This window comes from Thamnophis elegans, chromosome 15 (assembly GCF_009769535.1).
Source record: "Thamnophis elegans isolate rThaEle1 chromosome 15, rThaEle1.pri, whole genome shotgun sequence".
Classification (NCBI taxonomy): Eukaryota; Metazoa; Chordata; class Lepidosauria; order Squamata; family Colubridae; genus Thamnophis; species Thamnophis elegans.
Window position 1 is genome coordinate 46,836,608 of NC_045555.1, and position 27,927 is coordinate 46,864,534.

At 36.5% G+C, this 27,927-nt stretch overlaps 1 protein-coding gene across 6 annotated transcripts in view; it reads left to right on the forward strand.

Moving 5' to 3' along the window:
• The window catches only part of CPEB3 (cytoplasmic polyadenylation element binding protein 3), an 83,331-nt gene extending 55,924 nt beyond the window's left edge, over positions 1 to 27,407 (forward strand). For all 6 annotated transcript variants that reach the window (XM_032232068.1, XM_032232067.1, XM_032232072.1 and 3 more), the window contains 6 exons: positions 7,463 to 7,630; positions 10,879 to 10,968; positions 14,768 to 14,886; positions 18,674 to 18,788; positions 22,043 to 22,224; positions 23,766 to 27,407. In XM_032232068.1, coding sequence (XP_032087959.1) covers positions 7,463 to 7,630; positions 10,879 to 10,968; positions 14,768 to 14,886; positions 18,674 to 18,788; positions 22,043 to 22,224; positions 23,766 to 23,993 — 902 coding nt within the window. In that variant the 3' untranslated portion in view covers positions 23,994 to 27,407. The remainder of the gene's footprint in view (positions 1 to 7,462; positions 7,631 to 10,878; positions 10,969 to 14,767; positions 14,887 to 18,673; positions 18,789 to 22,042; positions 22,225 to 23,765) is intronic.
• Positions 27,408 to 27,927: the final 520 nt, after the last annotated feature.

A 27,927-nucleotide genomic window follows, 5' to 3' on the forward strand; every position in this document is an offset into this window, starting at 1 on the left:
TGTCAGAGTTCAAGGGCAAGATCTGAAGCTGTTCTTTTTCTCATCTTCATGAGCTTGGTGCTAAAGCCAAAGCTTTCCCGACTTTGTGAGCCTGGCATGTCTTCGTTCCGTTGCTCTTATTACCAGTCTCCTCCTGTAGATTCTAGAACAGTAGTATAAGCCGTGCCACTCTCATCTGGCCAAGGTAAACATTGCCAGTGTTGCGAAGTGATAGAGGAAAGAGAGGCAAGCCGGCACTCTTAAAACTCTTTCATTTTGTGTTCCATCTCCCACTAGCACTTTCCAGGATAGCCAGGATAATGGATTTTAGGAGTTGTGTCCAAAGCATCTGGAAAGCACCAGCACCAATGGGCTTATTTTTTCTCAATGGAACATAATGGTGGTCACTTCATATCGTTCAGCTTAGTTGGGATAATTTTTTATTCTAAGCAAGTACCGTAACTAGATTTGACTCATCAAATAAACCAGTCAGGATTAACATCTTGGAACTTGTCAAGATCCATTTGCAATTTGCTGCTGAATTCAAATACCTTGAAGTTATGTGTTTAAAAATCTCTCTCAGTAATTAAAGCCCTTAATGTTTAAAGGGTATCCTCCAAAAATCAAATAATCTAATTTGCAACCAGTTTGTTGTGCTTCCTTTCAATAAGACAGTGTTACAAACAGAGAAATATATACTGCTATGATTTTTAAATGAGTATTAATACTGCTGATAGCAATAGCAATAGCAATAGCAGTTAGACTTATATACCGCTCCATAGGGCTTTCAGCCCTCTCTAAGCGGTTTACAGAGTCAACATATCGCCCCCAGAGTCTGGGTCCTCATTTCACCCACCTCGGAAGGATGGAAGGCTGAGTCAACCTTGAGCCGGTGAGATTTGAACCACTGAACTGCATATAACAGTCAGCTGAAGTGGCTGCAGTACTGCACTCTAACCACTGCACCACCTCTGATGATAATGATGATAGCTTGCTGATAATGAGAAGTACTGACATAATGTTGATACTAGCAGAAATAAGTGTAATACATACAGATGATTAAAATAATTGTGAAGATGATAATAGTATCTATTATCCATTCCATCCATTTTGGGGTCTTACTAGCTAATGCTGGCTGGGGAATTCTGGGAGTTGAAGTCCGGACATCTTCAAGTTGCCAAGGTTGAGAAACACTGACTTATAAGTGAATTTAGATAAGAGTCGTTTAGATTTAAATCTTGTTTTCCCTCCTATTGTTATGTGGACAACTGTCCTAATTTTTTTTTATTTTAATTGGTAAATATGAACCAAAATTATTTTAGTATTTGGCTAATGTGACTCAACAAGAATTGTGAAGCTAAACTAAACATTGTGGACCATGTTTGTAGAAATGATCTACAATGTTGCCAAGAGAAATTAAATATTAGTTGATTCAGGAAACTGAGAAATATTCTATGCAAAGAACTAATGACTCTCAAACCTACTAAAAGTATACTAACATTAAAAAAGAATTTAAAATGATTACAAGATGGTTAAGGCTATCCATTGTAGATTCTTTATCTCAAGCCTTCTAGATTATTGGATAATTCTAACTTATTGTACTGGGCAAAAAAAAGAGATATAATTTAAAATAGCTGGAACCTGTCTGTCCTGTAACCAAGTGAAAGTTAGGCCATGACTGTTTAGGAATGTTTTTCTACAATTATTGCTTTATATCCTAAAGGAAAGAAGGCAATTTGGTTTGGTCACTTCGAGTCAGGTTTAAAAAAAATAAAATAAAATTCTGGTGACTGCTTTGACAATTCCTGCAATTTTCTTGGCAAGATTTTTCAGAAGTGATTTGCAATTGCTTCCTTCCCAGGGTTGAGACAGAGTGACTGGCTCAAAGTCATCCAGCTCAAAGTCATCATATTTACCTAATATTGGACTAAAACCACACTCTTTTAGTTTCTAGCTTGATACCTTAACCACTACATCAAACTGGCTCTTACGAGGATTTTTCACGATCAGTACTGTCCTTCCTTGCGTTGACCAGTCTGGGTGGAAGCCATCTCTTAATAACTGGTTCACCTGTGCCGCTTAGGTATTCATTCATTGCTGTCAATCTCTTTAGCCTGTAGGTGTGGATCAGCTTTGGGCCAGGTGCTGTCCAACTCTTCATGTTCTTGATCCACTTTTAGAGGCTGCTACTGTGATAGTGACTGGTTCCTATTCTGGGGGATTTCTGTGGTCTGCTCTCAGGTCCTGAATCCACCTCACTGGTGTTAATGTAACTCCTCTTTCTCTGCTATATTCTTCCAGTACTATTCAGTATCTGGTGTTAGTAGCTCCGCTATTGCTGTGTTGTTGCACTGCAATTGGGAGGACACCTTGGATGGTTCTTTGGAGAACAGGACCTTTATCTTCTTGGCCTCTGTTTCTCTAACATGTCCCCTTAGCCTTGTAGCCAGTGTTGTGGGCCTTGGTTTAGAGTCTAGGGTTTTAGATGGAATCATGCCCTTGCATTTTTTTCAGTAGACAATCGTTTAATCGTTTATTCTTTAATCATTCACACCACACCCGCCACACCACCCCTCACCGCATGCACCACACCCCACCCATAACTTCTCTCTAACTTGATCTTAGCCTTCAACCTCATTTTCCAGGGAGGGTATGTACTACAGATCTTCTTGCTTGTGTAGCCAAGCATCTCCAGGATTACAGGGGCTGTAGCATATATCAGTTCTTTGATTTGAATATCATGATGGTGGGGATTGTTGTGAAGGCTGTGTTGGCAAGTTCTATTCGATGGCCCTTCTCCACTGAGCTGTTGGTCTTAAGGGGTTGACAATCATTTTATGCTTCATATCAGATACTGTGCTCTGTACAGGTAGTCCTTGACTTAGGACCACAATTCACCCCAACATTGATGTTGCTAAGTGAGACATTTGTTAAGTGAGTTTTGCCCCGCCTTATTATATTTCTGGCCACAGTTCTTAAATGAATCAGTGCAGTTATTAAGTTAGTAACGTTGTTAAGTGAATCTGGATTCCCGATTGACTTTGTCAGAAGATCACAAAAGGTGATCGATCACATGACCACAGGGCACTGCAATTGTCATAAATGCGAACCAGTTGCTAAGCTTCTGAATTTGGAACACATGGCCTTGGGGATGCTGCAACAATTGTAAGTGTGAAAATTGGTCCTAAGTCACTTATTTCAGTGCCGTAACGTCGAACGGTCACTAATAGAACTGTTGTAAGTGGAGGACTACTTGTTACCATACAAGGGTGGGGGCGCAGCGACATTCCACTTCAGGCATTGGCTGCCGATCCAGTTGTTCTCCTGGGTCTTGTTGAGTCTGGGATGTAATGAGTAGGGAGGTCTGTCTCCAGTTGTAAAAGCAGCTTCCTCTTCACTATATTTTAAGTGATGGGTAACTAGCTGTTTAGTTAGTTTGAATATAGCCTTCTTTCCATCTCATACATTTCACATATCCACTCTCATTAGGCCTACTATTGTTGTAGCATTCATCAGTTTCAGCTTCTATTGTTTCGTTTATTCTAGTAGCCCTTTTATATTCAGATTTCCCTCGTTCTCCAATGTTTGGCACAAATCTTGTGACTCTGAGCAACATCTGAGCTGTAATGACTCTTTTACTTCATGTCACTCTCATATCTGAGGTAGGTAGTTTGAAGTGTTAGAGCAGTGTTTCTCAACCTTGGCAACTTGAAAGATGTCCGGACTTCAACTTCCAGAATTCCCCAGCCAGCATTCGCTGGCTGGGGAATTCTAGGAGTTGAAGTCCGGACATCTTCAAGTTGCCAAGGTTGAGAAACACTGTGTTAGAGGCTCTTTGCCCAAAGATCCTTACTGGTATAGTAGGTACAAGCCAGAATTTGAAACCCTGCTTTCTGTGTCAAAGGGTGACACTTTAACCACTATGGTACCAAGCCACTATATATCAAACTGGCTACACAGACATAAGAGAATACATATGGACACGAACACATACTAATGAACACTTAGCTGTAGAATAATAACATCACTGCATGTCTTAAAAAAACAAATGTTAAGCAAACTTCTGAAAATATTGAGAAATTCAGTTAGGAAGTTCAAGTCAAATGTTTTGAAAAATTTGTACTGAATGGCTGCAGCAGTGGCTCATGAAATAGTTCAGTTGTGTTCTGCTGAAAACGATTATGCCATTACTCAAATGATTAACTAGGGCAATTTATTGGGTTGCTCCTATTCCAAAAAAATATACTTATTGCAGATTTGTGTTTTGCAGACATACCCATAAATAAACACAATGAATAATCACCCGAATGTTTCCTTTAAATAATCTAATTTAGAAGTCTTGTTTTCTTCTCTACCAGTTGGACTCCTTTTGGTAACAAAAACAAGCTTTGATCTTTTGTGGAAGAAGCAAAATTTATTTCTGTAAGCGGGCATCAGGCGAAAGATCCTAGTACCACGATTAGGTCATGTAAACATGTTAGTATATATAAAGAACTTAGTATATGAGCTATTTAAAAAAATGCTTAACCCTTTTATTTATTTTTTATAAGTAACTCAAAGGGAGAGCCTTCTCTGTGGGAGCCCCTTCCCTCTGGAATGAGCTGCCCCCGGAGCTTCTATATAATCCCCGACCTCCGGTCCTTCCGACGCGCCCTAAAAAGTTGACTTTTCCAGCAAGCCAGCCTGGCCTGAACAAAACAAAACAAATTATTGATCACTGTTAATTTTAATTCTTTTTTTAAAAAATGTCATTGTCAATTTTAATTGGGTTTGGGGATATCCTATGTAATTTCTTTTTAACTTTTGTAGTATGTGTTTCTTTTAATGTTGTACGCCGCCCTGAGTCCTCGGGAGAAGGGCGGCATATAAATCGAATAAACCTCAAACCTCAACCTCAAAGCAATAAACACACCTAATGCACTTTCCTCTTCCTATTTTCTCCATAACAATTATTCAGTGAGGGGGGTGGGTAAGAGAGAGTGACTGACCCAAAGTCACACAGCTAGTTTTTCATGACTAAGGCAGCACTAGAACTCACAATCCCCCAGTTTCTAGGCCAGCACCCTAACCACTAGAGCCAACTGGCCCAGACTTACATACATTGGTTTGTTTTGAAATGTTTCTTCTTATCATTTATAAAATGTTCTGTTCATAATATTACTTATGCTAACATTATAATAGTTACTAAAAATGAATATTAGTATCTTGAGCCACTATTAACTAGTGGGATGATAAGAGAATGCAGTACTACTTTTTCAGAACAAGACTTTTATCTTGAAAGAAACTTGAACTTGCAAAGAAACTTGCAAATATGCATAGAACTTGAATGTGGAAGTTGAATTAACCAATGTTGTATCCAACAACTTTCTAGGTGTTTAGGACAATTTCTTCTAAGCAAAAGTGACATGAGAATAGGGGCTGGAATACTGTGGTGCAAATTTGGAATCTAATATAATTTAACATAAAGAGGTTTGTTGAAGGAGTTTCCTGCCCCATTCTTACATAGCAGCCAGCAGTCACCAAAAAGGTTAACTGAAAAACCTTTTTCAAGAAAATCAGTGTCTCTCCTAAACAAATGAGATGATGCAGAAAGTCACCTGGTTTTGAGCAATTCTTCACTGCATAACTAGCCCCCACATTCCTCCCCAGGAGTTTTCTTGAACCTGGGATGAAATGTGGGTGCTGGTTATGCAATGGAGAATTTCGCCAAACTGGGTGATCTTCTGCATCCTATCTCTCTCTTTTTTTTAGGAGAGACATGGATCCTTTGAAAAGGATTTTTACAATTCAGAGCCAAATATGGATTTCAGGGCCCAATAGTGGAAGAAAAAAACATTCCTTGCCAAAAATGTAAATCTCATTTGAGCTGAGCTAGTAGCTATAGAAAGATACTAAGAGTTCTTTTCTTGACAATAATGTTGAATTGATTTGATGTAGCTTTCACTGTTTAGTCTAAACCAGGGGTGTCAATTCAAGGCCCACGGGCTGGATCCAGCCTACGATGTGGTCAGATCCAGCCTATGGGGCCGGCCTGGAAAATATACAGAGCCGGCCCTGTTGCTTTGGCCCAATCTACCTGCATCACTTCATCCCAGTCCACCCAATACAAAGAGGAAACATCGGGCCAGTGGCTTCAGCCGGTCTACTCAATGTAAAGAGGAAACGTGCCAGCAGTTTGGGGAGTGGCATCAAACTGACTGCGCCTACCCAGCTGACCACACTCACCCAGTCAACCATGCCCAGTGCGTAATGGCAAGCTGGCCATGCCCACCCAGTTGGCCATGCCTGCCCCCCCTGAGGTCACCCACAGTCCTGATGCGAACCTCAATGAAATTGAGTTTGACATGCCTGGTCTAAGTCCTGGGGTTTCTAGTTTCCAAATATTTCCAAATATTGTCATCTTGCTTAGCTTTCTCAATATAAGCCAAGATTTCTAGATGCTATCACCTATAATATATTGCAGACCATCATATTTGCATAAATATATGCATGGATACATAGACACACAAAGAGAAAAAGCGAATTAGAAGAAGAACTCGGCATTATTTGCTTGCGCTTGTATTTTACTCTGTTGGTTTCAGGAAAGAAAGTTTATCATGTGGTCAAATTTACTTTGAAACAAGTACCTTAATTAAAAAGAGAAATGTACAGAATTTTTCAGGTTTTGACTTAAATTAGTTACACTTAAAACATATTGTACAACAGTGAGCAAGATTTATGGATGCTGTGTGAGTCATGGATATTATAAATGATGGAAAATATTAATATTTCATATTAGACTTTTATAATCTTTATAATCTGAGTATTAGATAAAGAACATTAAATGTGACAGATCTGCTTTTAGGCTTATGTTCTAATGAAAATGACTGTGTTAGGAGGGAGAAACTTGTGAATTATAAGATGATTTTGTGGAATGTTGGTTCAGTAAGCAAAATATGTTACTAGTTCCTGATAACTCTTCCTTTCCAAGGTGATTAAAATTAACTTTTGAATTCACTTCAGTTTTCAAGTATATGTTGATCAGGAGAGAATAGGTTCTTAATAATATCCTCTGGGCAAGTGTTCAAGTCAGACATTCCTAGAAAAGTTTCTAGACAATGCTTGCATTAGAATTATGGTTTTCCATATTTAGGACTGGTGAGTATGCCAAACCACAAGTAAACACAAATTGATTGGAGGTATAGCATGTGAATTTATCTCTACTTGATTAGTTATCATGAATATTATGAACTTCTGAGCTTGTAGCCTATCCTCAGAAACTAATAACAATTTCTCTTTGAGTGAAGATCCAGAATTCAAACTGTCCTAATTTACTTCAAAATATATTTGTATGTAGAATATGATGGTGAAAAAAATTTAAATATTGAAGGAAAACATGATTTGCATTTTAAGCTATGTAGATTTATTAATGGAGTGTGTCTATGCATCTTTGAATCAGATGTGTAAGTGTCTGATTTTTAAGCTACTGTAACCTATTTCACAGGTCGATCTTCACTATTTCCTTTTGAAGATGGCTTTTTGGATGACAGTCATGGTGACCAGTCTTTATCATCAGGTCTCAACTCCCCAACCCGCTGTCAGAATGGTGAAAGAGTCGAACGCTATTCTAGGAAGGTGTTTGTTGGAGGGCTGCCCCCTGACATTGATGAAGGTACAGTGGAATGGCGGGAGGAAGGGCATGAGGGTCTTTTGCCATTTAAAAATTACTGAGAGGTAGGGCTCAGCAATATAGTGGCTATTTCTTTAAAAACCAGATTAACACAGTGAGCTCTTAAATCCTCAGAGCATGGATTTTATCAATTGAAGAACTTTTGTACATGCAAACGGATGGAAGTATAAAAAAGTGTAAAAACTATTGAGACTCATTTAAAAACAAATAAACCCGTGTATATGTGTATACATTCAGTCATATACATAAACACAGTATATATGTACACACACAATCACACACACACACACACACACACACAGACATATCTATTCATCTTGACTACTTCTACTTTCTTCCCCTTGTCTATTGCCTATACAAACAGAGAAATGGAGGAGACAGAAGAAGATAAGATAATGTTGATAGCACTATCCCAGTGACAATTAAACTTTGGCAGTTTAGACTTTAGTCCAGTAAATTCCCTAAATCCTATTACTTACTATTTCTAAATATACCAAGACAGTAGTGAATTCCTTAGGCAGAAAAAAAATATCATTGCCTGATAGAATAATTTAGTGATGATGATACAGTACCTCTAATTCTTCTAGTATAGGTAGTTCTCAACCTATAACCACAATTGACTCCAAAATTTCTGTTCCTAAGTGAGACAGTTGTTAAGTGAGTTTTGCCCTATTTTACAAGTTTTGTTATAAAATTATTGCAGTTAAGTGAATCACTGCAGTTGTTAAATTAGTAACACCGTTAAGTATTTGAGTATTTGAGTATTTGAGTATTTATTAACACTTATAGGCCGCCCTTTTCCCTGAGGGGACTCAGGGCGGCTTACATAAAATGAGGGGAAGGGATATACAAACAATAACACATACAAAACATAAAGTAAAATAATGAGCAACATTCATTCATCATTCGGGTGGGGGCAGTTATCTTTGTCCCCAGGCCTGACGGGCTAGCCAGGTCTTAAGGGCTGTGCGGAAGGCCTGGACGGTGGTGAGGGTACGAATCTCCACGGGGAGATTGTTCCAAAGGGTCGGAGCTACTACTGAGAAGGCTCTCCTCCTTGTAGTTGCCAGTCGGCACTGACTGGCAGATGGAACTCGGAGGAGGCCTAGTCTATGTGATCTAATTGGTCGCAGGGAGGTAATTGGCAGAAGGCGGTCTCTCAAGTACGCAGATCCACTACCATGAAGGGCTTTATGAGTGACAAGTAGCACCTTGAAGCGCACCCGGAGATCGACAGGTAGCCAGCGCAGCTCGCGGAGGATAGGTGTTATGTGGGTGAACCAAGGTGTACCCACAATCACTCGCGCGGCTGCGTTCTGGACTAGCTGAAGTCGCCGGATGCTCTTCAAGGGCTGCCCCATGTAGAGCGCATTGCAGTATTCCAGCCTAGAGGTCACAAGGGCCCGAGTGTAAATCTGGCTTCTCCATTTACTTTGCTTGTGAGAAGGTTGCAGAAAATGATTACCTGACCCCAGGACACTGCAACGGTCGTAAATATATGCCAACTGTCGGACATCCGAATTTTGATCACATGACTGTTGGGATTCTGCCATGGTCATAAGTGCGAGAAATGGTGATAAGGCACTTTTTTCAGTTCCATTGTAACTGTTGAATAGTCCCTAAGTGAATGTTTGTAAGTCGAGGATTGCTTGTATAATAATAACAACATAGAATTTGGATCAAAATAGTTTTAATTGATTTATAGTCCTAATTAGTAATTTCTCCATAGGACAGGGAATATAATTTTTATTTTTATTTTTCTGGTGTTACTTTTATTCATATTGAACCAGTTGAGATAGCAATACAGTTTTTCCATAGCTAGAGCTACATCTACATCGCATATGAGCAGTATACTAGCATTATAGTATTGGTGGGGGGGGGAGAGAATAGTGAACATCTAGGAAGTAGGGTAGTAGTGGCAATAGAATAATACTTTGATACAATTATTATAAATTGTTCAGCAATAATTTAACTAAAAGAATTGTGCATACTATATATAAATTGTTACTTCTTAGCAGGAAGTCCAATATGTTTTTCTTTGGATTTTCCCATTTGGCTGAGTTTTTCAGTAGTATTCCAACATACTATTCTTTTTTATTGGGGATATATTTATAAATTTATTTTTTTAAGCAACAGGGTAGAACCTGTTCATATTAATAAGTAGGAAATCTGTTGGACATCAAACTTATTTTAAAAGTATCATTATGTAGAACTCTTTTTAGTAGTCTGGATTATGAAAGAATTGCAGGAAAATATTAGATAAGACAGAAATAAGCTAAAATAGGGGTGGTGGTGATAAATCAACTTCTTGTTTCTTGCCCATGTTTTGTTACAAACTACTCTGTTGCCTGTTTTTTTAGCAATAATGATTACATTGAATATGATATTAATATATAAAGCATGTGATATGGTTCCAGGATCAGAGCTAGTCTATATCTGAATGGCCTGAAGGTGTGTTAACATTCAAGGAAGCTAAAGCTGCAATCTAGGAAAGGCAATTCTTGGCCCTCTAAGTACTAGGAAAATAGACCACCTGTGAACCATACGTAAAACCAGCCCGATTGCCATATAGAAGAAAGGATGAAATAGGCTTGTATCATTTGGTGGGATTTCAAAACATTGGAGAGTTGTGGGAGTCCTTTGGAACATCTGCTTCATTGACCAGATCTGGAGGAGTGCTCAGAGCCCTGTAAAATAACTTGCCTAGCTTTAGTACAAATGCTAGGACTGCGTGGTACTTTGGATTCTGTTCCAAACAAAGTACTGAAGAGAATACAAGACTGTAAATTTAGTACCCCACCCACAGCTCTTTAAAGTAGATATTTCATGAATCCAGGAAAAAGGTGCCGCTGCTTTAAAAAGTACCAAGTAAATGCTGTGGGCTTTACATTCCTATATATTCAAAAACAGTGCATAGCCCTAACAAACATTATTATTTAATGAATTTAAGTTGTTGCCACTGCTTTGAAGTTAAATTCAGGTGTATGGATGCCTCTTTCTTTTCTGGGTAATTTATACCTCTATCTTGACTGGGAATGCTGACATCATCTTGGCCACTCCCATCTGGTCACATGGCCGGCAAGCCACCCCCACGCAGTCACATGGTTGGCAAGCCACTCCCACAAAGCAGGCCACACCCACAGAGTAGGTTCCAAAAATCTTTGAAACCCACCACTGGTTTTGTCATTCATTTTTATTTCTGATGAATCTTAATTATTCTTTTGTTGTAGATGAAATCACTGCTAGCTTTCGTAGGTTTGGACCTCTTGTGGTGGACTGGCCTCACAAAGCTGAAAGCAAGTCATATTTTCCACCTAAAGGTAATTATTTCAGTTTCGTGAAGCAGGAAAATATTCTTCTCCATGTATAAATACATTTATAACTACTTTGTTCAATGTTTGAAATATTGGCTTCATCTTCCTTGTCATCTATAACTTTTGTTACTATTTCTGTTCTAAGGTTGAATATGCCGTTGCATGTCTATAGTAAAATTCTGGCCATAATAATACTGTGTTTTCTGTGGTTTCATAACCATTTTTCTGGATATCCTGCAACATAGGAGTTATTTGAATCTTTTGTATAATACCTATCCAGACTGGGTTGGTAATTTCACACACATTGGTATTACATTCATGATAGGACAATCAATACCTCACTTTTTAATCATAATTGTACCATTTTCCACAATCCTAGAATTGCATCTAAGTACAATTCTGACTGTTCTTCCCTATTGTAGAAACAATGTAATTAGAGCACAGAGTGAAGGATACAAATGTTTTTGTACTTTTTTAAATATCCAAACACTTCCTTATCAAAATAATGTCAAAATAATTGTCAAAAACCTAGTACATAATAATTACTATTAAAAACAACTGCATTTATCCCAGTACCTTTTTAATGTTTAGAGCACTCTTTCTTTAAAATTTTCTTGCAAATGCTAGTGCATTTACTTGTGATGAAGAATGAAATTATCTCTTTCAATAACTATAAAACGGGTGAAATTCAACAGGTTCTGACAGGTTCTGGAGAACCGGTAGCGGAAATTTTGAATAGTTGAGAGAACTGGTAAATACCATCTCTGGCTGGTCCCAGAGTGGGGTGGGAATGGATATTTTTGCAGTATCCGTCCTTTGCCACACCCACCAAGCCACGCCCACAGAACCGATAGTAAAAAAAAAATGAATTTCTCCACTGGTATAAAATATCTATGGATGAGAAAGTTAAACTACCTTGATTATTTAAATGAAGCTATTGATATAATAACCTGTAAATTCATTTTGTAGTATGCTAACCTTTTAATTTTATCAGAGGTCTAATATGCATTCAGTTCCTAATTAACCAGCTGATTACTAATTATTCGTGGATTAGTTTCAGTATTGTCTTTTCATTAACAGTTTAACCTTTTCTGTTTGTGCTAGAGATTATAATCTAACAGAGATTTTGCTCAGGTGCCAGGAAGAGGAGAAAGCCAGCGGTTTCTCTATTCCCTAAAACACTAATGTTCCGCATTTTTATCTTTTAGAAGCATAGGAACATACAAGAATAACGAGGGAATATTCTTTGCTCCTAGCAGCAGCATTTCATAAATTTTTCCAACATATTAAAATTTTATCACATTTCACTTCTATATGCAAAGTGGAATTTCTGTGCTTTGGTGAAGAATTGTTTTAGTGCAATTTTTTCCTTTCTGGTTATAGCATTACTGAATTTCTTCATACCATCTAATATAATCTAACGTCTTTGGCTTAGGAATGGAGAACTCCAATAAAGAATTACTGAGGTCTCAAGGCATCCTGCATTTTGGAAGATTAAATCAGTGCTCCCTTGTGTTTATTAAAAACATTCTTGAGTGAAATATATTTTAGCAGGAGGCAAGGATATAGTCTTTTCTATTTTTTGCCAGGGCACTAATACGAAAAACAGCTTTCCAAGTGCCTGCCAGTTGCCCATGAATGTCTGCCTGAAAGTGATAAACACTTTGTCACAACTGTTCCAGATTATTTATAACTGACTTCTGAGCTGTCAGAATTTTAGCAGACACCTTAGAGCATAATGATTAGAAACTCTGTTAGAATTCCCAGAATTGCAAGATCTCATCATTAGATGGGAGATTAGCTCAACTAAGAAGTCCACTATGTATGTAATACCTCAGTAAAATTCTCAGTGCTAGGTGTCCATTTTAAAGTTCATAAAACATGTCTCCACAATTGAGCCTGGAATTTCCATTGTAATTCATTACAGTCATTAAGTGGGGCCAGCACATGTCCTGACTTGATTTTATGACTGTTTTTATAATGACCATAGAATGAGTCACCGTAGACGCTAAGCAAATCATGTTGTCATTAAGTGAACCATGGGGTCATTAAGCATATTCACTCTTCAAAATGGGCTTTGAAAGCTCTGGTGTATTCTGGTGTTTCTACCCTTATTCTTTTGGCTTCTTCACCTCAATTGCATCAGTTCCTCATATAAATATATACAGTAGCTGCCAAATAATAATATTGCCTGCATTACTGTAGTAATCAAATCTCTGCTTCCTTTCCATGTTTCACATTCTTACGGGCGGTTTATAATTAGAATATAATTATTTATTCTGCTATTGAGTTGCTGGATGCCATAAGAATGCTGATGTTTTTTCTAATCTATTGAAACAATTAACATCTTTTGATTTTTCCAGACATCTCCAGATGCTCAAATTTTAACCTTTAGTTCCCAAACAACCTCCTGTTTATTAATCCATCAAATTTATTGATATTGCCCTTGGGATATTGTTATTGTGCATGATCTCAAATCAGGCTTTCCTACTTATAAGATTACTAAGGAAACAATGACTTTTTTGTATATTTAACCAGCAGATTATAGTGCTAGTTAATTATTATGAATTTATAACATGCATTAATTATGCTATTTACTCTGTTAAATATGTTATATATAATTTCTATTATTCTAACGATTATATAGTTCACAGAATATCATTTCTATTATTATGTAAATATTATGTTACTAAAAACACCACAAATGAAATATACATAAATACATTCTTAAAGGAAAATAAATTATGGCCAATCTCATAATCATAGCTTTTAACTTACAATTATAAATAGAACATTGGAATGCTATGAATTATATAAATGGTTGTACACAGATGACTTTTTAAAACTAAAGCTAAACCACAGAACTATCCAATTCCTAATTTGGTTCAGTTGTCTTTAATAAGAAAATATTTGATACATAGATAATTGTGAAAGCTACTACTATGAAGTGAATAGTTTAAAAAAACTAGGCTAGAAAAACTGTATCCTAGAATACCAAAGGAGTTGGCTATAATTTTTATATATGATCCTTGAGTAATTATGAAAAAAATAATTAAGTAGCAAATGAGCAGAGAACAAATCTTGTCTCTGTCTGAAAATATGAAAAGAAGATCCAGCAATCTATAGATCATTCAATCTTATATAGATACCTTTAGAAAATCCTAGAGCAATTAATAAACACATTCATGTATAAGAACCTGAAAATAATGCAATAAATATATGAAGTCAGCATGGATTTGCCAAGAGCATGCCTTGCCAGACTCACGTTATTTAATTATTGGTTGAACAATTTTTCTTAATTATAGGAATGCTATAGACATGCTATATGTTGATTTCAATTAAACGTTTGATACCTCATGATTGCTTATTGGCAGGGTAGTCATAGGTGAATTGTAAAAACGTGAAAAAATAACTACATGTAGTCCCTGTTTAGCAATTAGTTAAAACTGCCTCATTTAGCAACTGTTCACAGTTACAATGGTGATAAAAAATATAAAATTATGATCATTCCTTGCATTTTCCATCTTTGCAAGTCTATAAAGCGAAGATAAGCTGAAGTAAGATCAGAAACACAATTGTGTTTTCACTTAGCGACCGCTTCCTTAACCACTAAGTTGCCAGTCCCAGTTGTGTTTGCTAAACAAGGACTACCTGTAATGTTATGGTTTGGGGTCCAGGGACACTGTGTTTTTGAAGACGTTGTAAAAATACTGTGTTATTTTACAGCCTTAATGTTACATCTGTAGTTAGTTTGTGCTGTGTTTTTTATAATTTGTATTTACTAACTTTATTCTTTTCCTCCAAGGTTACGCTTTTCTGCTGTTCCAGGAAGAAAGCTCTGTTCAAGCTCTGATAGACGCCTGTCTAGAAGAAGATGGTAAACTTTATTTATGTGTATCAAGTCCCACTATTAAGGACAAACCAGTAAGTAAAATTATAACGTAGCCATTTCTTTCAATAATTAAAACAAAATGTTCTGAAAAGGAATTGCCTGTTCAGCTTGATGAGGGCAGTTTTGGGACTATCATCCTGAGTTTGCTTAATCTTAAAGTGGTACCGGTAACCTTCAAGGTAACGTTGAAGGTCATCTTTGTATTCAAATATAATCATTACATCCATTGTCCATTGTGTTCATTTTATGTACACTGGAAATCCTAAAACACTCTGTCCTTGTCTTTGGCTGTGTTTTAAAATTCTTCATCCCAACAAAACAGTTGTAATTAAGATGCAAGAAGACAAAAAAATTACATCAGTGCTGATTTTGCTCATTCAACGTTATCTATTTAAACTCATTATGATCAGGGTCAGTAAGCAATGCAACATTCTGCTGACTTAAGCTTCAGATTATGTTACTTTCAACCCAAGAGAATTGGGGAGATACCATACATTTGGATTGTTTATTTATTTATTAATAAAATTTATATGCCGCCCAATCCTGTTATATAGAATGATGACTAAAATGTTATTGTTTTTCTTGAGCAAACAAAAATATAAATATACATACCTAACAAACAAGCAAATAACTAAGACAATTTCCCTCTTTCTTTCTCTCTCTCTCTTTCTCTCTCTATCACACACACACACACACACACACACACACACACACGTACAATGTATGTGTGAAACAGTGGTGAGTGGCTAACCAGTTTACTACTGGTTCGCTTGTGCATGCACGTGCGTGCAACGCTTCTGAGCCTGCACAAAAGCATCCGGGAGGGTGGGCGGGGCTTCCTGCTGCCGCCACTACCAGTTCGGCAACCCACCTCTGGTATGACAGAAAGAGAGCAATGTATTTCATAATATACAATGACATGAAATCATAATAACTAGCATAGAAGCATCCTATAGCATGCTCTTGCCTGTATTATATTACATTCAGTTGAGAAGTAATAACAATAATAATATTCCATATAAATAAACAGTAAATAAAACGGTATTAGCTGTAAGATATGTAATATCTACTTATTTCACGTATAAGATTTATCAGATTTTTTTTGGTACTTTTGAAAACGTTCAGTACAAAATATTCAAGAGCTTATCTGCATTCAGCTAGCTAAACGCTTAAATGAACAAATTAAATGCTTTCCATTCAGACAGATCTGTAAGTAAATAAATGCATTCTTTTTTCACCCAACTTTCCTTTAGCTTTCAAAATGTTATTAAGTAGCAAAAACTATATTTTTGATTGCAGAGGATATTGTTTGAATATCCTCTGTCTTTCAAGGGTTGGATCATAAAGAGTTTTTACATTTTTTCTCCCCCCCCCCCCCCGTGCCCCCAAAAGTAAATAAATTACTTTTTAAAATTATTTTAAAAATCTTCTCCTTATTGAAAGGAATTTAATATGTGATAGAGGCAATTGTTCAAAAAAATTTTTACCCCTTTATATAAAATGAAATTAGGAATGTGTTTCTGTAATCCCGGTGTCTTTCTGTTTCATAATACTTCTTATAGAAGGACATTTTAAAGGAAATATTTAAACCTTAATATGTTATCTATTGAAATCATAACAGGCATTTATTTAGTTGTGCATGTTTAATTTGAGAAGCATGAAAAGGAGAACTGCTTTATCACTTTCCTGTTTACAAGTTCATCAGCAACCAGAATCTTTATGCTCCTGACAGCTGAGTAGAAGCTTATCTGCTCTTCCTTCCTTCCTTCCATCTACCTTACCTTATGTTGCCTTACCTTACCTCACTTACTTTTCTACCTAATCGGTTCAAGGGAGGTGGAAGATAGCGAGCTGCATTGGTCCCGAGACTGGGAGGAGTGTAGCAGAGAGGCAGGCTCAAGTGGACAATGACACAGTGAGGATATGAAAGCACAGAAAAACTATACCCACCCACTACATCCTCTTGACCCAAAGAGACAGGCCAATAGGGTTTTTAGATGGGTAATTATTTATTAGCCAGACAGCAGATCCAGTTTGATGGGGGTTTTGAACAGACAGATGGAGTCTTATGTGTAGTGTAGTGCAGTGTTAGAAAATGGGTTGATTGGATCAACACATTCTCTTAGGCAGGATTTTATTTTAAGTTGATTTTTTTTAAAATCCAATATATTCTACGGTGTTTCCCCGAAAATAAGCCTTGGTCTTATTTTCCTTTGACCCCTGAAATAAGTGCTTCAAGGCCTTATTTTCAAGGAGGTCTTATTATTTTTTAGGTGCAGGAGGCAGCAAGCATGGTCACCTCCTGGCTGCTGCTATGTTGCAATATTTTCAGGGAAGGCTTATTTTCGGGTGAGGGCTTATTTTAGCTCATGCGCTCAAAAGCCCAATTGGGCTTATTCTCCGGGAAGGGCTTATTTTCAGGGAAACAGGGTATTTTTAATTTTTAGTTCAGATTCTGTGTCTGTTCCAGTTTGAATATATAGATTTAGCATCACATTTTTCAGGAATCTACAAGCAATTTAGGACTTTGTGTAGGGATACAACTGGCCCTCCAATTCCATAAACCACCCCTGCTCTTAGATTGTCTAGTATCATTTATTCTAGAATAAGATCCTACATGCATATACACGAAGTCCTTGCTTACCAACCATTCATTCATCAGCCGTTTGAAGTTACAACAGGACTGACTAAAGAGACTTACAACTGATCCTCTTAAGATGGCACTGGTATACGTTTAGATAGTTGCAGCATCTCACAGTCCCCATGATAACAATTTGCAACCTTTACAACCAGCTCCTCACAAGCAGAGTCATTGGGGAAGCCAGGAGGAAGTTGCAAGCCATGGTTACATGATGTCAAATTTAACGATCCATGGTGGTTTTCTCAATGACTGCAGAGGGAACTCCCAAACCACCATCATAAGACGGTCATGGTTATGTAATTTTTCATTTTACAACTACATCATTTAATGTCAGAGTTGACAGACTAATTGTGGTCAGTAATATATGTGAATCATTTTATGTGAATATTTTTGTATTTAAGATTTTATTGCTTCCTAGATTTTAATAGCAAAAATAGATAACTTAAACAAAAGGTTATTATAGAAACTGAACAATTATGTAAAATACAAAATAGCCTGGACTTTATTCTCATATAAAAGGAAAAATTGAGTGAATCAAGATTGAGAGGATAGAAAAAGTTTTCTGTGATACAAACTAAGTTGTTGAGTATTTTGTTAAGACATATGTCGAATAGTTTATGAACTATCATATTCTTTGTTCTGCACCTGAATCTGAAGTTCTGTGTTTTTTCATCAAAATTGTTCATAAATGAATAAAATAGTAAGCTGCATGTCTTTCTGCTTATCCTAATATTCTATGTTGCTATGCCATTCAGAAATGAGCCTCTTACACTAAGCTTTGACTAATTTTTCCTACTTGCAAAACAAGTTGATATTGATACTGTAAAAGTAAGATTGAAGAGATTCCAAGATGGTCTATAGAAATTTATCATTTTCTATGGTAGGCAACCAATGTATGAGACTAATCTTGCTATATTGGCAAGGGCTAATATGTTTTTGGTGTTCCTTAGTTAATATAGTCATGAAACTAAGGTCAAACCACAGTGTAGATGTTATTAATGGTTTTACTGCAGGTTTTCATGGAAAACATGTTTTTGTAAAGAGGACTTCTAAAACATTCAGCCCATAAGTTGATTTTGATAACGTGTAGATAGTTAAAACATTGCATAAAAGTTGTTGGTCTTTGATTAATTTTCAAAAGGCAGATTAAAAGGAAGTTGATTTTTGGAATATTTCAGGTACAAATTCGACCTTGGAATTTAAGCGACAGTGACTTTGTAATGGATGGTTCTCAACCTTTAGACCCCAGAAAAACTATTTTTGTGGGAGGAGTTCCACGACCCCTCCGAGCTGGTGAGTAAAAGTATAAAAAGCCAGCTGACTGAAAAACTGCTTGAAGCTTGATAAAATAATCTGCCTAGTTTTATTTAGAGTATTTCAAACGAGTGAGTTCTACTTCTCTCCTTTTTGTATATTTTCTATTCTAAATTGCGAATGAATGGAGCCAACTGGATAATTTCGCAAGTGGTTTTTCCTTGATACTGTTCTCTCTCTCTCCTATATTTCAAATTTTCCTCAGGATGATTGGAAGATATTCTCAAATAGTTATTACCAGGGATTGAACCTCAGGAGAGAGAATAAGTGAACATTGCAATCCTACCTCTTTATCCTTATAAACAGGCTTTGGGGTTTCTTCACCAAAGAAGTCCTTCTAGTTACAATAGGCAACTATGTTAAATTCAAGAGGGAGTATTTTTTTTTAACACCCTGAAAGCACTGTCATTTCAAGTGAAGAGTGGCTATTTCCATAAAAGTACTAATCCCTTTTGTTTGTCATGATGAGTTTTCAACTTAAAAGTAATTTTCTTAAACTGGATAAGTTGAGAGAACTGTGAGAGTCTCAAAGACTTTCCTCTGGGGTAAAGCAATACATTTGAATATTCAAAAATGATATGGAGACGCATTTGAATAACCCTTTGGGGTTTTTTAAAATGAAAGAGAAATAATTACCACAGTTCTCATAATATATAGTTAATATTTAAAGTCTTTCTCTGGAAATATCAGATTATTTTAAATAAAAATCCTGGTAATTCTTGGTACGTATTTGAGAATTCACTTCAAATTTGCAAAGTGCAAGTTCTTTAGTATATGTCTCAAATCCCCAAATTTTTTGGACTGATGGCTTCATTTAGAATTTTGACATGCATTCACAAAACGACTTCTTAGGAAAGGGATTTCCATTTACAAAATGCCTGCCAGGGAATGTAACAGGTTCAGCAGCATCTGTAATAGGCCCTAAAGACATTAAAATAAGCATATGTATTATGACATCATTGTACAAGTGATGAGACTATATAATTGTCCCATGATGTCTTGTATAAGAATGTAAATTGTCATTTGTATAATGATATAAGACAGTGGTTCCCAAACTTGGCAACTTTAAGACTTGTGGGCTCTGCTGGCTAGAGAATTCTGGGAGTTGAAGTCCACAAGTCTTAAAGTTGCCAAGTTTGGGAACCACTGATATAAGAAACAAATAGTCCTCACTTTTTCAGATGCCCATAGTCCAATTCCAAAGTATATATATTTCACTTACTAGCTTGTATTCTCTCTTAGAGCGTTTTTAGAGACATTTGGTGGCCCCAGAGACATTCTTGGGAATAAAAATCACATTGGAATTTTGCATTTTTTTACACTTTAAAACCTTTTTAAAAAGGCGTGACTATTACTATACCTACTGCCCATATTGCAGACTTCGTAAGCATCTAGAATAAAAAGCCCTTTTTTTAAAAAATTCCACGTGGAATATTAAGAATATTGGATTAAGAATTTTGAATATTGGATTAAGAATTGGATTTCCAATTTACTTACTTTTGATAAATCCAATTTAATCCAGATTAATATAGTAACCAATCATAATCTATTGACCAATATTGACATGCATATTTTATCATATTGGTTCATTAATTGGATAGATGTATATCAGGAAATGCCTGTATGATACCTCCTGTCTTTGGGAATGACTACAGATATTCCTCCCTTATCCCCCATCCATTCAGTGACCATTCGAAGTTTACAAGCACACCAAACAATCTGTTCTCAAACTTGTAGCCATTACAACCTCTCTGTGGTCATGTGATTGTAATTTGGGCACTTAGACAACTGGCATGCATGTGCAATGGTCACAGTGTCCCATTGACACATGGTCATTTGTCACCTTCATTAGGAAAGCTAAAAGGAAGTCAATACACTGTCCAGTAATGTGCTTAACAGCCTGTGGTGATTCACTTAATAACTACAGCTGGAACTGATGAACTGACATTGTAAATCTGGTATGGTCACATGACTTTTACATTATGACCACATCACTTGGCAATGAGATTGCCAGTCACAACTGTGGTCAGTAATTGAGAATTACCTCTACTGTTATTCTAAAACAGGTTGAACTGAGACTTCTTTCAAATAATTAATTATATCTATTTCTTTAGATTATGTGCTGTATACAACCATCTACTACTCTCTAACTATTGATAGACTCACTGAAATGTGATTTTTTTAAACTATAATCCAGTAATAAAAGCAACATGTTCCAAAAGAGAAACTGTTCTTATGCATTGGCCAATACTTTAGCTTTTGCCTCAATATTTGTAATACGTTTAATTAGTGGCCTTGTTTGCTACTTTATTTCTATCTGTTTCTTTTACATTTTGTCCTAAATAATTTTAATAATGTTTAGATCCTTTTATATTGCTTTCTCAGACGTACCTTTAATTCTTTCTTCTACTTTAAATAGGTCTTTTTAACCATAGCTGATATCAAGATTGCTTTACTCTAGTTCCATTTGATTACTTAAAATCAACTCAAGATTTTTTAAAATACGGAATACTGATTTTGATGTATCTATTCTATTTTTATTGATATGGCATGTATCTGATGGTTTCAATTTTAAGTTTAGGGAGAGGATTTTTGAAGTGGTGGTAATAATCTCTTCCTTTGGATAATTGGTATCCAAAGTATATTTGATATTTGCATTATCTCAAGTAAACATACACTCTAGAAAATACTTTGAAATATTACCTATTATTACTTTTAATGGTTAAAATTGCAGTGTAACTGGTTTTTTTAAGTTATAATAGTGTGCTGATAATGGCATTCTTTTCTTATGGCTAATCAAATTTTTCTGTATAAATTTGTCTCTTGTGTGATAGGTGAGAGGTGTCCTTTATTAGATTTTTTGAGGGTTGACTCCATGTTCAATTTGAGGAAGGTCTTTCTAACTCCTTTTGCCCCTCCCCACTGCTCTCAATGTTTTGTAGTTAATGGAAGACAATTGAGGGATTCGCGTCCTAAGAAATAAGTAAAAATAGTAACAGTATAGAATTGCCGGAGATTCTGAAGATTAAATTTATGGCCATTTTACCATATTCATGTTCTCTCTCTCTTTTTTTAAAAATGTATTGTCAATTTTAATTGGGTTTGGGATATTCCATTTAATTTTTTTTAAACTTTTATATCATGTGTTTCTTTTAATTGTTGCACGCCGTCCTGAGTCCTTGGGAGAAAGGCGGCATATAAATCTAATAAATCTCAATCTCAATCTCTTATAGTTGAACTAGCTATGATTATGGATCGTTTGTATGGAGGAGTCTGCTATGCTGGCATTGATACAGACCCAGAGTTGAAGTACCCCAAAGGTGCTGGCAGAGTGGCTTTCTCCAATCAGCAGAGCTATATTGCCGCTATTAGTGCACGCTTTGTCCAGCTCCAGCACAATGACATCGATAAACGGGTGAGTGAAGCATCCTTTGGTTGGCTTAACTCTGCGGACAAGTTGCACAGATGCCTGGTGAAGTTGGACCATTCATTGATCTATAATCCAGGATTATGTCGCTGAAAGTTGCTTTACAGTTGCTATAATATAAATTAGTACATTTTTCAAAAGTGTGTTAGAATAGGTAGGAGTACATGTTTTGATCAGAGTGTCTAATATGTTTACAAGAAAAATAAAGCAGTGTGAGAAAGATAGAACTTCTACTAGAAAATTAAGGTTAATTATATTTTAATGTGGAACATACTCATATATGCCTGATTCGCCCTTCCCGATTATTTGTTCAGCATCTCTTTGAATTTATGATGGCAGTAAAAATTAGTCTTACAATCGGTCCTCAGATTAGTGGCCATCACAGCATTTGGCAACTTCCCTGCATTTATGATGCTCACAGGGTCCCACAGTCATGTGATTGCCTGTTGTGACCCTCACAACCAACTTCCAATAAGCAAAATCAATGGAGAAGCTGGAAGAGGTCACATGTTATGGTCACATAACATTGTGCTTAAGGAACCACAGTGATTCAATTAAAGACCATAGCGGAAACTGATGTCATAAATCAGCACAGTCCATGCCATCACACAACAACTGCGCCACTTAGCAAAAGAGTTGCCAATCCCAATTGTGGTCAGTGAGGAATAGTGAGTGAGGAATACCTGTATAGGCCTTTCTGTTCTAAATCTCTAGTGACGTTAAAACTTGACAAAAAAGAGATGCTAAACATTCCTTGTAATAGGAAAAGAAATGACAGTAATATTTTATCAATGATTAAATTAAAGGCAGAATTTCTTTGGTAATTTACGTAACAAAAACCAAGCTTTCCTACAAATGCTGTGAAATACGGAAATGTAGCTGTGATCCTGAGCTCAAATTGCTGGAATCAATAACTAGAATTTTGATACCAAGAGATTTGCTGCAGGACTGATAACAAGGAACTCTTACCCATTCATTCTTCTTGATCTGCAAGAGATAATTGCAATAATATATGACCCTGATAACTCTCCCTTTTTCCATGTCTATTTTTATATCTTCTAAATGAAGATATAATTTATATTTTTATATTTATATTTTTATATCTTCTAAATGAAAAGCCTCCCTCTTTCACTCAATGGGCTGTGTTAAAGTGTAGCATCAGCTGACACTACTGTATTTCCACCACTGCCATCTCCACCAGATTATGTCTACAGTTCTGTGCCATAAACAGGCTTACAATTTATGAGAAGAGTGAAGTTAGTTATTTTTTTTCTGATACAGCTTTTTAAATTTGCAACAGCACGATAGGACAAGATATACCAATTAAAATTACCACTCCTGTTCAATATATGTGATGTCTGAAAGCTGAAAAGCCCTTTCTCATTGCGTTAAAGCTTGGGTGTTCTGGCTCTTCTCTACTTTGTGAGAGGTTGCGCTAGAGGTTGTATGGCGTTCTGCTCAATTCTGACGTGCCAGGCTCATTCCCAAATGCCGACTCTGACCGACTCTGTACCCGCCTCTTTTTACAGGTGGAAGTAAAGCCATACGTGCTTGATGATCAGATGTGTGATGAATGCCAGGGTACTCGCTGTGGCGGAAAATTTGCCCCGTTCTTTTGTGCCAATGTTACCTGCTTGCAGTATTACTGTGAATACTGTTGGGCGAGCATTCATTCTCGGGCTGGACGGGAGTTCCACAAGCCGCTCGTGAAGGAAGGAGGCGACCGGCCCCGCCACGTGCCCTTCCGTTGGAGCTGAGGCCCGGGCCGAAGGCCAGCAGTACTGGAGCCAACTGGATTGAAGGGGGAACGGAGTGCTGCCTCAGGGCTTTTGGTGTTCTGGAAATCTGTGCATTCATCCTTGACTTTAATGAAGAGATGGGTCTTTTTATTATGATGATGGTTATGATTATAATGATGATGATTATGATTATTTACAGTCACATTACTGAACGCTACGTCCAGTATAATACAAGCCTAGCAGAGTGTAACTGTACTGATTTTGCACTTTGATTCACACAAACATCTGCTTGGTACCTTAATTTCTTACCGGAGACTTGTCACGGCTAACAATGAGTAGACTGCTATCTATGGTTCATCAGCCTCCATTGGGTTGGTGTATATGTGATTAAGACTTTTTTATTTTTAAATTATGTACTTTTATTTTAAAACTGGAGCATGCACTTATTTTCAGAAACTTTGATTTGCCCCCTAGCACATGATTTACCAAAGGTAACACTCGCAAGGAGGTGGCAGATGTAGCAAAAACTTACAATGGATATTCAGCAATCATTCAGAGTAGGAATAACCCTAAACGATATTTAGTTGCTCTCTATTTTTACTGATAAGGATGATACCTCATAAGCCGGATCGCATTTTCTCCACCCCACCCCCCACCTCCCACACCCCGTTTCTGTTTTGCTGAGGGTTTCCTATTTGTTTAGGCCTTTTAGTGTTATGTAAATGTATGCTGCAATAGCTTTTGCTGCTATTAAGAGGGTATTACTAATACCACATTACTCTATTCAAGCTAGGGTATATCGTTGAAAAAAAGATAAGTGTGTGATTTAAAACAGTGATGGCTGCTGAAAAGAAGATCAGTGGAGCATTCAGAAAGCTTCCAAGGATGGTCAATGGTTTTGACTGCATGTTTATAACCAGGTTGACGCATGCAATAATTTTTTTTTATAGATGTCGAATACAAAAACCTGCCCACAGCGTACCAATTAAGATTCTATGTAGGCTACAAAGTACTCAATAAAATAATTTAAAACACACACACGCACACACACAGACACATACGCACAGGTTACTGACTGGAGGAAGGCATGACTAAGTCTATATAGATGCTTCTGAAATTAAAATCAGCCCGTAGCCGTATCACCTATATTACAACAAGATATTTTTTTAAAAAAAGAATAGCTGTAGAAATATCCTTAAAACAGATTTGTGAATGATAGACGAAGTACTTTGCGGTGCTCTGCTCTATATTGTGCAATTTATTTTATATATAGTAAAGTGATTATGTCTAGTACTGTGATCAAACTTAACTGTTTAAGCCTCTATGTCTACCATTCACACTCTCTTGAAAGTTCAACCATAGACACAAGTACATATGCACACTCACAAAAGAAGTGTTGAGCTCTTAGTTCCTATCTCATAAAGGCTGGCACTATTTATGTAGCTGCGGCTCCATGTCCAGGGAACCAAAGAGCTCACGCCAGCATATGTAAACTACCAGCTTAGATTGCGTCTGATAAAACGGGGGCACGTTTTTGATTGGGAATAGCGGTGCTAAAGAAATGTCTGCGTACAAAAATTAACTTGGGTATGATATTTAATTTCTTAAATCCTGGATGTATCCTGTGAAGCTTGAATATATTTGAAATCTAACCTGAACAGTGGACATTTTTTTAGCATATAATATGGGGCTACAAGGCAAACACATAAACACATATTGGTGTGCTATTTATGAAAATGTGAGAATGTGTACATTATTTTTCTGGGTTTTCTGTGGGTTTGTTCTCTGCCCCCCACCCCATCCCTAGTTTTGGAAGTCTGGGGACAGTCTTGACTGGATATGGCGCCGCCGAGTAGGTGTTGAAATGTCCCCATTTTGAGTGTTGTGATGGCCTTGTTGATGTTGTAACTTTCTACATTTTCTTTTTGTATTCGGTTGGAATTATTGGCTTGCGGGTGGGAGGGGGAGAAAATATTTCTCTGTTGAAAAAAAAAATAGTTTTTTACTGGTTTAAAAATATTCATTCTTCTTGGTATCCCTTTTGCAATTTCTCCTGGGCATTTTTCTGATATTGCTTTATCTAGCCCAGCAATCTATTTCGGTTTGTTTGGGGTTTTCTTCTTATTTTCCCTTTCTTTTTTTCATCTATACAAGATTTGTTATGCACTACTTTTTGTAACTAGACAGTTTTCAATAGTTGGCAGATTATTGTTTTTTAAAAGAAAAAAAAGGCATGCTTTCTGACTGACATGATCTTTTGCAATACCTCAATTTTGAAATATAGGAAAGAAAATATTTTCTAAGTAAGTTTATTCAGAAAAAAATATATATTAATTTAATTCTGTGAGGAAATGATTTAACAGATGGGTAACTTTATTTTTTTCATGCTTATTTGCGTTTTTGAAAATGAAGAAGTTAGAGCTTTATAACTGTGTTTGAAGATCATAGCTATCCTACCGAAGTCTACCTAATTATGTGAAACAATTAAACATTGATGAAGAAATGTCCCTTTTCCACATACAAACATAGCTGGGAAGAAAGGAGAAAAGGGGGGAAGTTATGTAAAACAATGAGATTAAAATGAGTACAGCGAGGAGATTTAAAAAAAAAAACAACTGCTTTGGTGCTGGAAGTTGTGAACAGAAGGTGGAAAACCTGTTTTGCCCTTAATTTGTATATTTATAATCAAGCGATTATGCACGACTGACCAGAATTGTGAGAGTTCTTCTGTTTGTATTTTTTTAAAGATAATTTTTAGTTTATTAAATTATAACAAGGTCCCCTTTTGTTTTGTAAATGAATGTGCCCCCCCCCACCCCCCAGGTTGTTAATATATCTTACCCCGTTATTCTAAGAGGGTCCTTCCAAGAAAAGAAGTTATTTTTTAAAACAAAAGTGTTCTGAACTACAACTGGATGAAGGAGCCCCCCCCTGGGTACCACCGGCCCACGCGTGGCCTTCCCTCCGTGCGAGACTTGAACTAGTCGGTTTTCTTTTTGAAAGCAACTTAACCTCGACTTATTTGTTGTTATGTGCAATACTGTTTGTACTCTTTGTATAAAAAAGAAAAAGAAAAGAAAAAAGGCATAAATCTTTATTGCAAATTTATTTTCATTGCAAACTTTAGACATTGTGATTCACGAAGATCATTTTTCTACTGTCAAATATGTACCTTTTTCTTCATGCTGGTATTTTTTCAATAGTAACGTAGCCTTTGTACTGAGACAGATTTTCATTGTTATTTTTAGAAAGATTTTTTGCTAAGAGAAATTTAAACATTGACATATTTTTCATTTTTATTTCGGATTTTCTTTAAGGAATGCTTTCTCAACCATTAATATAGTCGTTTGTGGGAGAGGCTTTCATATCTGGTCAATGTCATTAATATTATTTTGTATTTTTACTTGGAATAAATTAATTTTATGATGCTAATTCTTTAAAAGTTTATTTTTTTCATTTTCAGTTATTTTTGAAGCTAAAAAAAAACCTTTGTAATATTGTTACTAAAGTGTCTAGTTTTTTGAAATGCAAAGCTTTATGTATTAACTTGCTGATGTGGTTTACAATGGTGTGAAAATGGTTGGATATGTGAAATGATTGAAAAAACTGTAATGAATAATTGGGCAATAAAATTACAGAATGAAGCAGGGAAATGATGTGATACTTTTTTAGAAGCTTTTTCCTTTATCAGAATGATTTAGGAAGACAATAGGGATGTCACAGTACCAGTTCGCTGTCTAGATTCGTACAACACCAATGTTAAATAAAACACCGTTGCTGTTGTAATTCACTCCAATCTGTAGAAATAGCAGGTCTACGATCTCGGCTGTTTAGCATCCTCACCATTATTACCATGGGCACAATGGGTGAACGGGTGAAAAATAGCAATGGAACTACGCAGCATTAAGGCTTGGCTAAGTCCCTTCCTCCGCACCCAACCATCCATCCATCC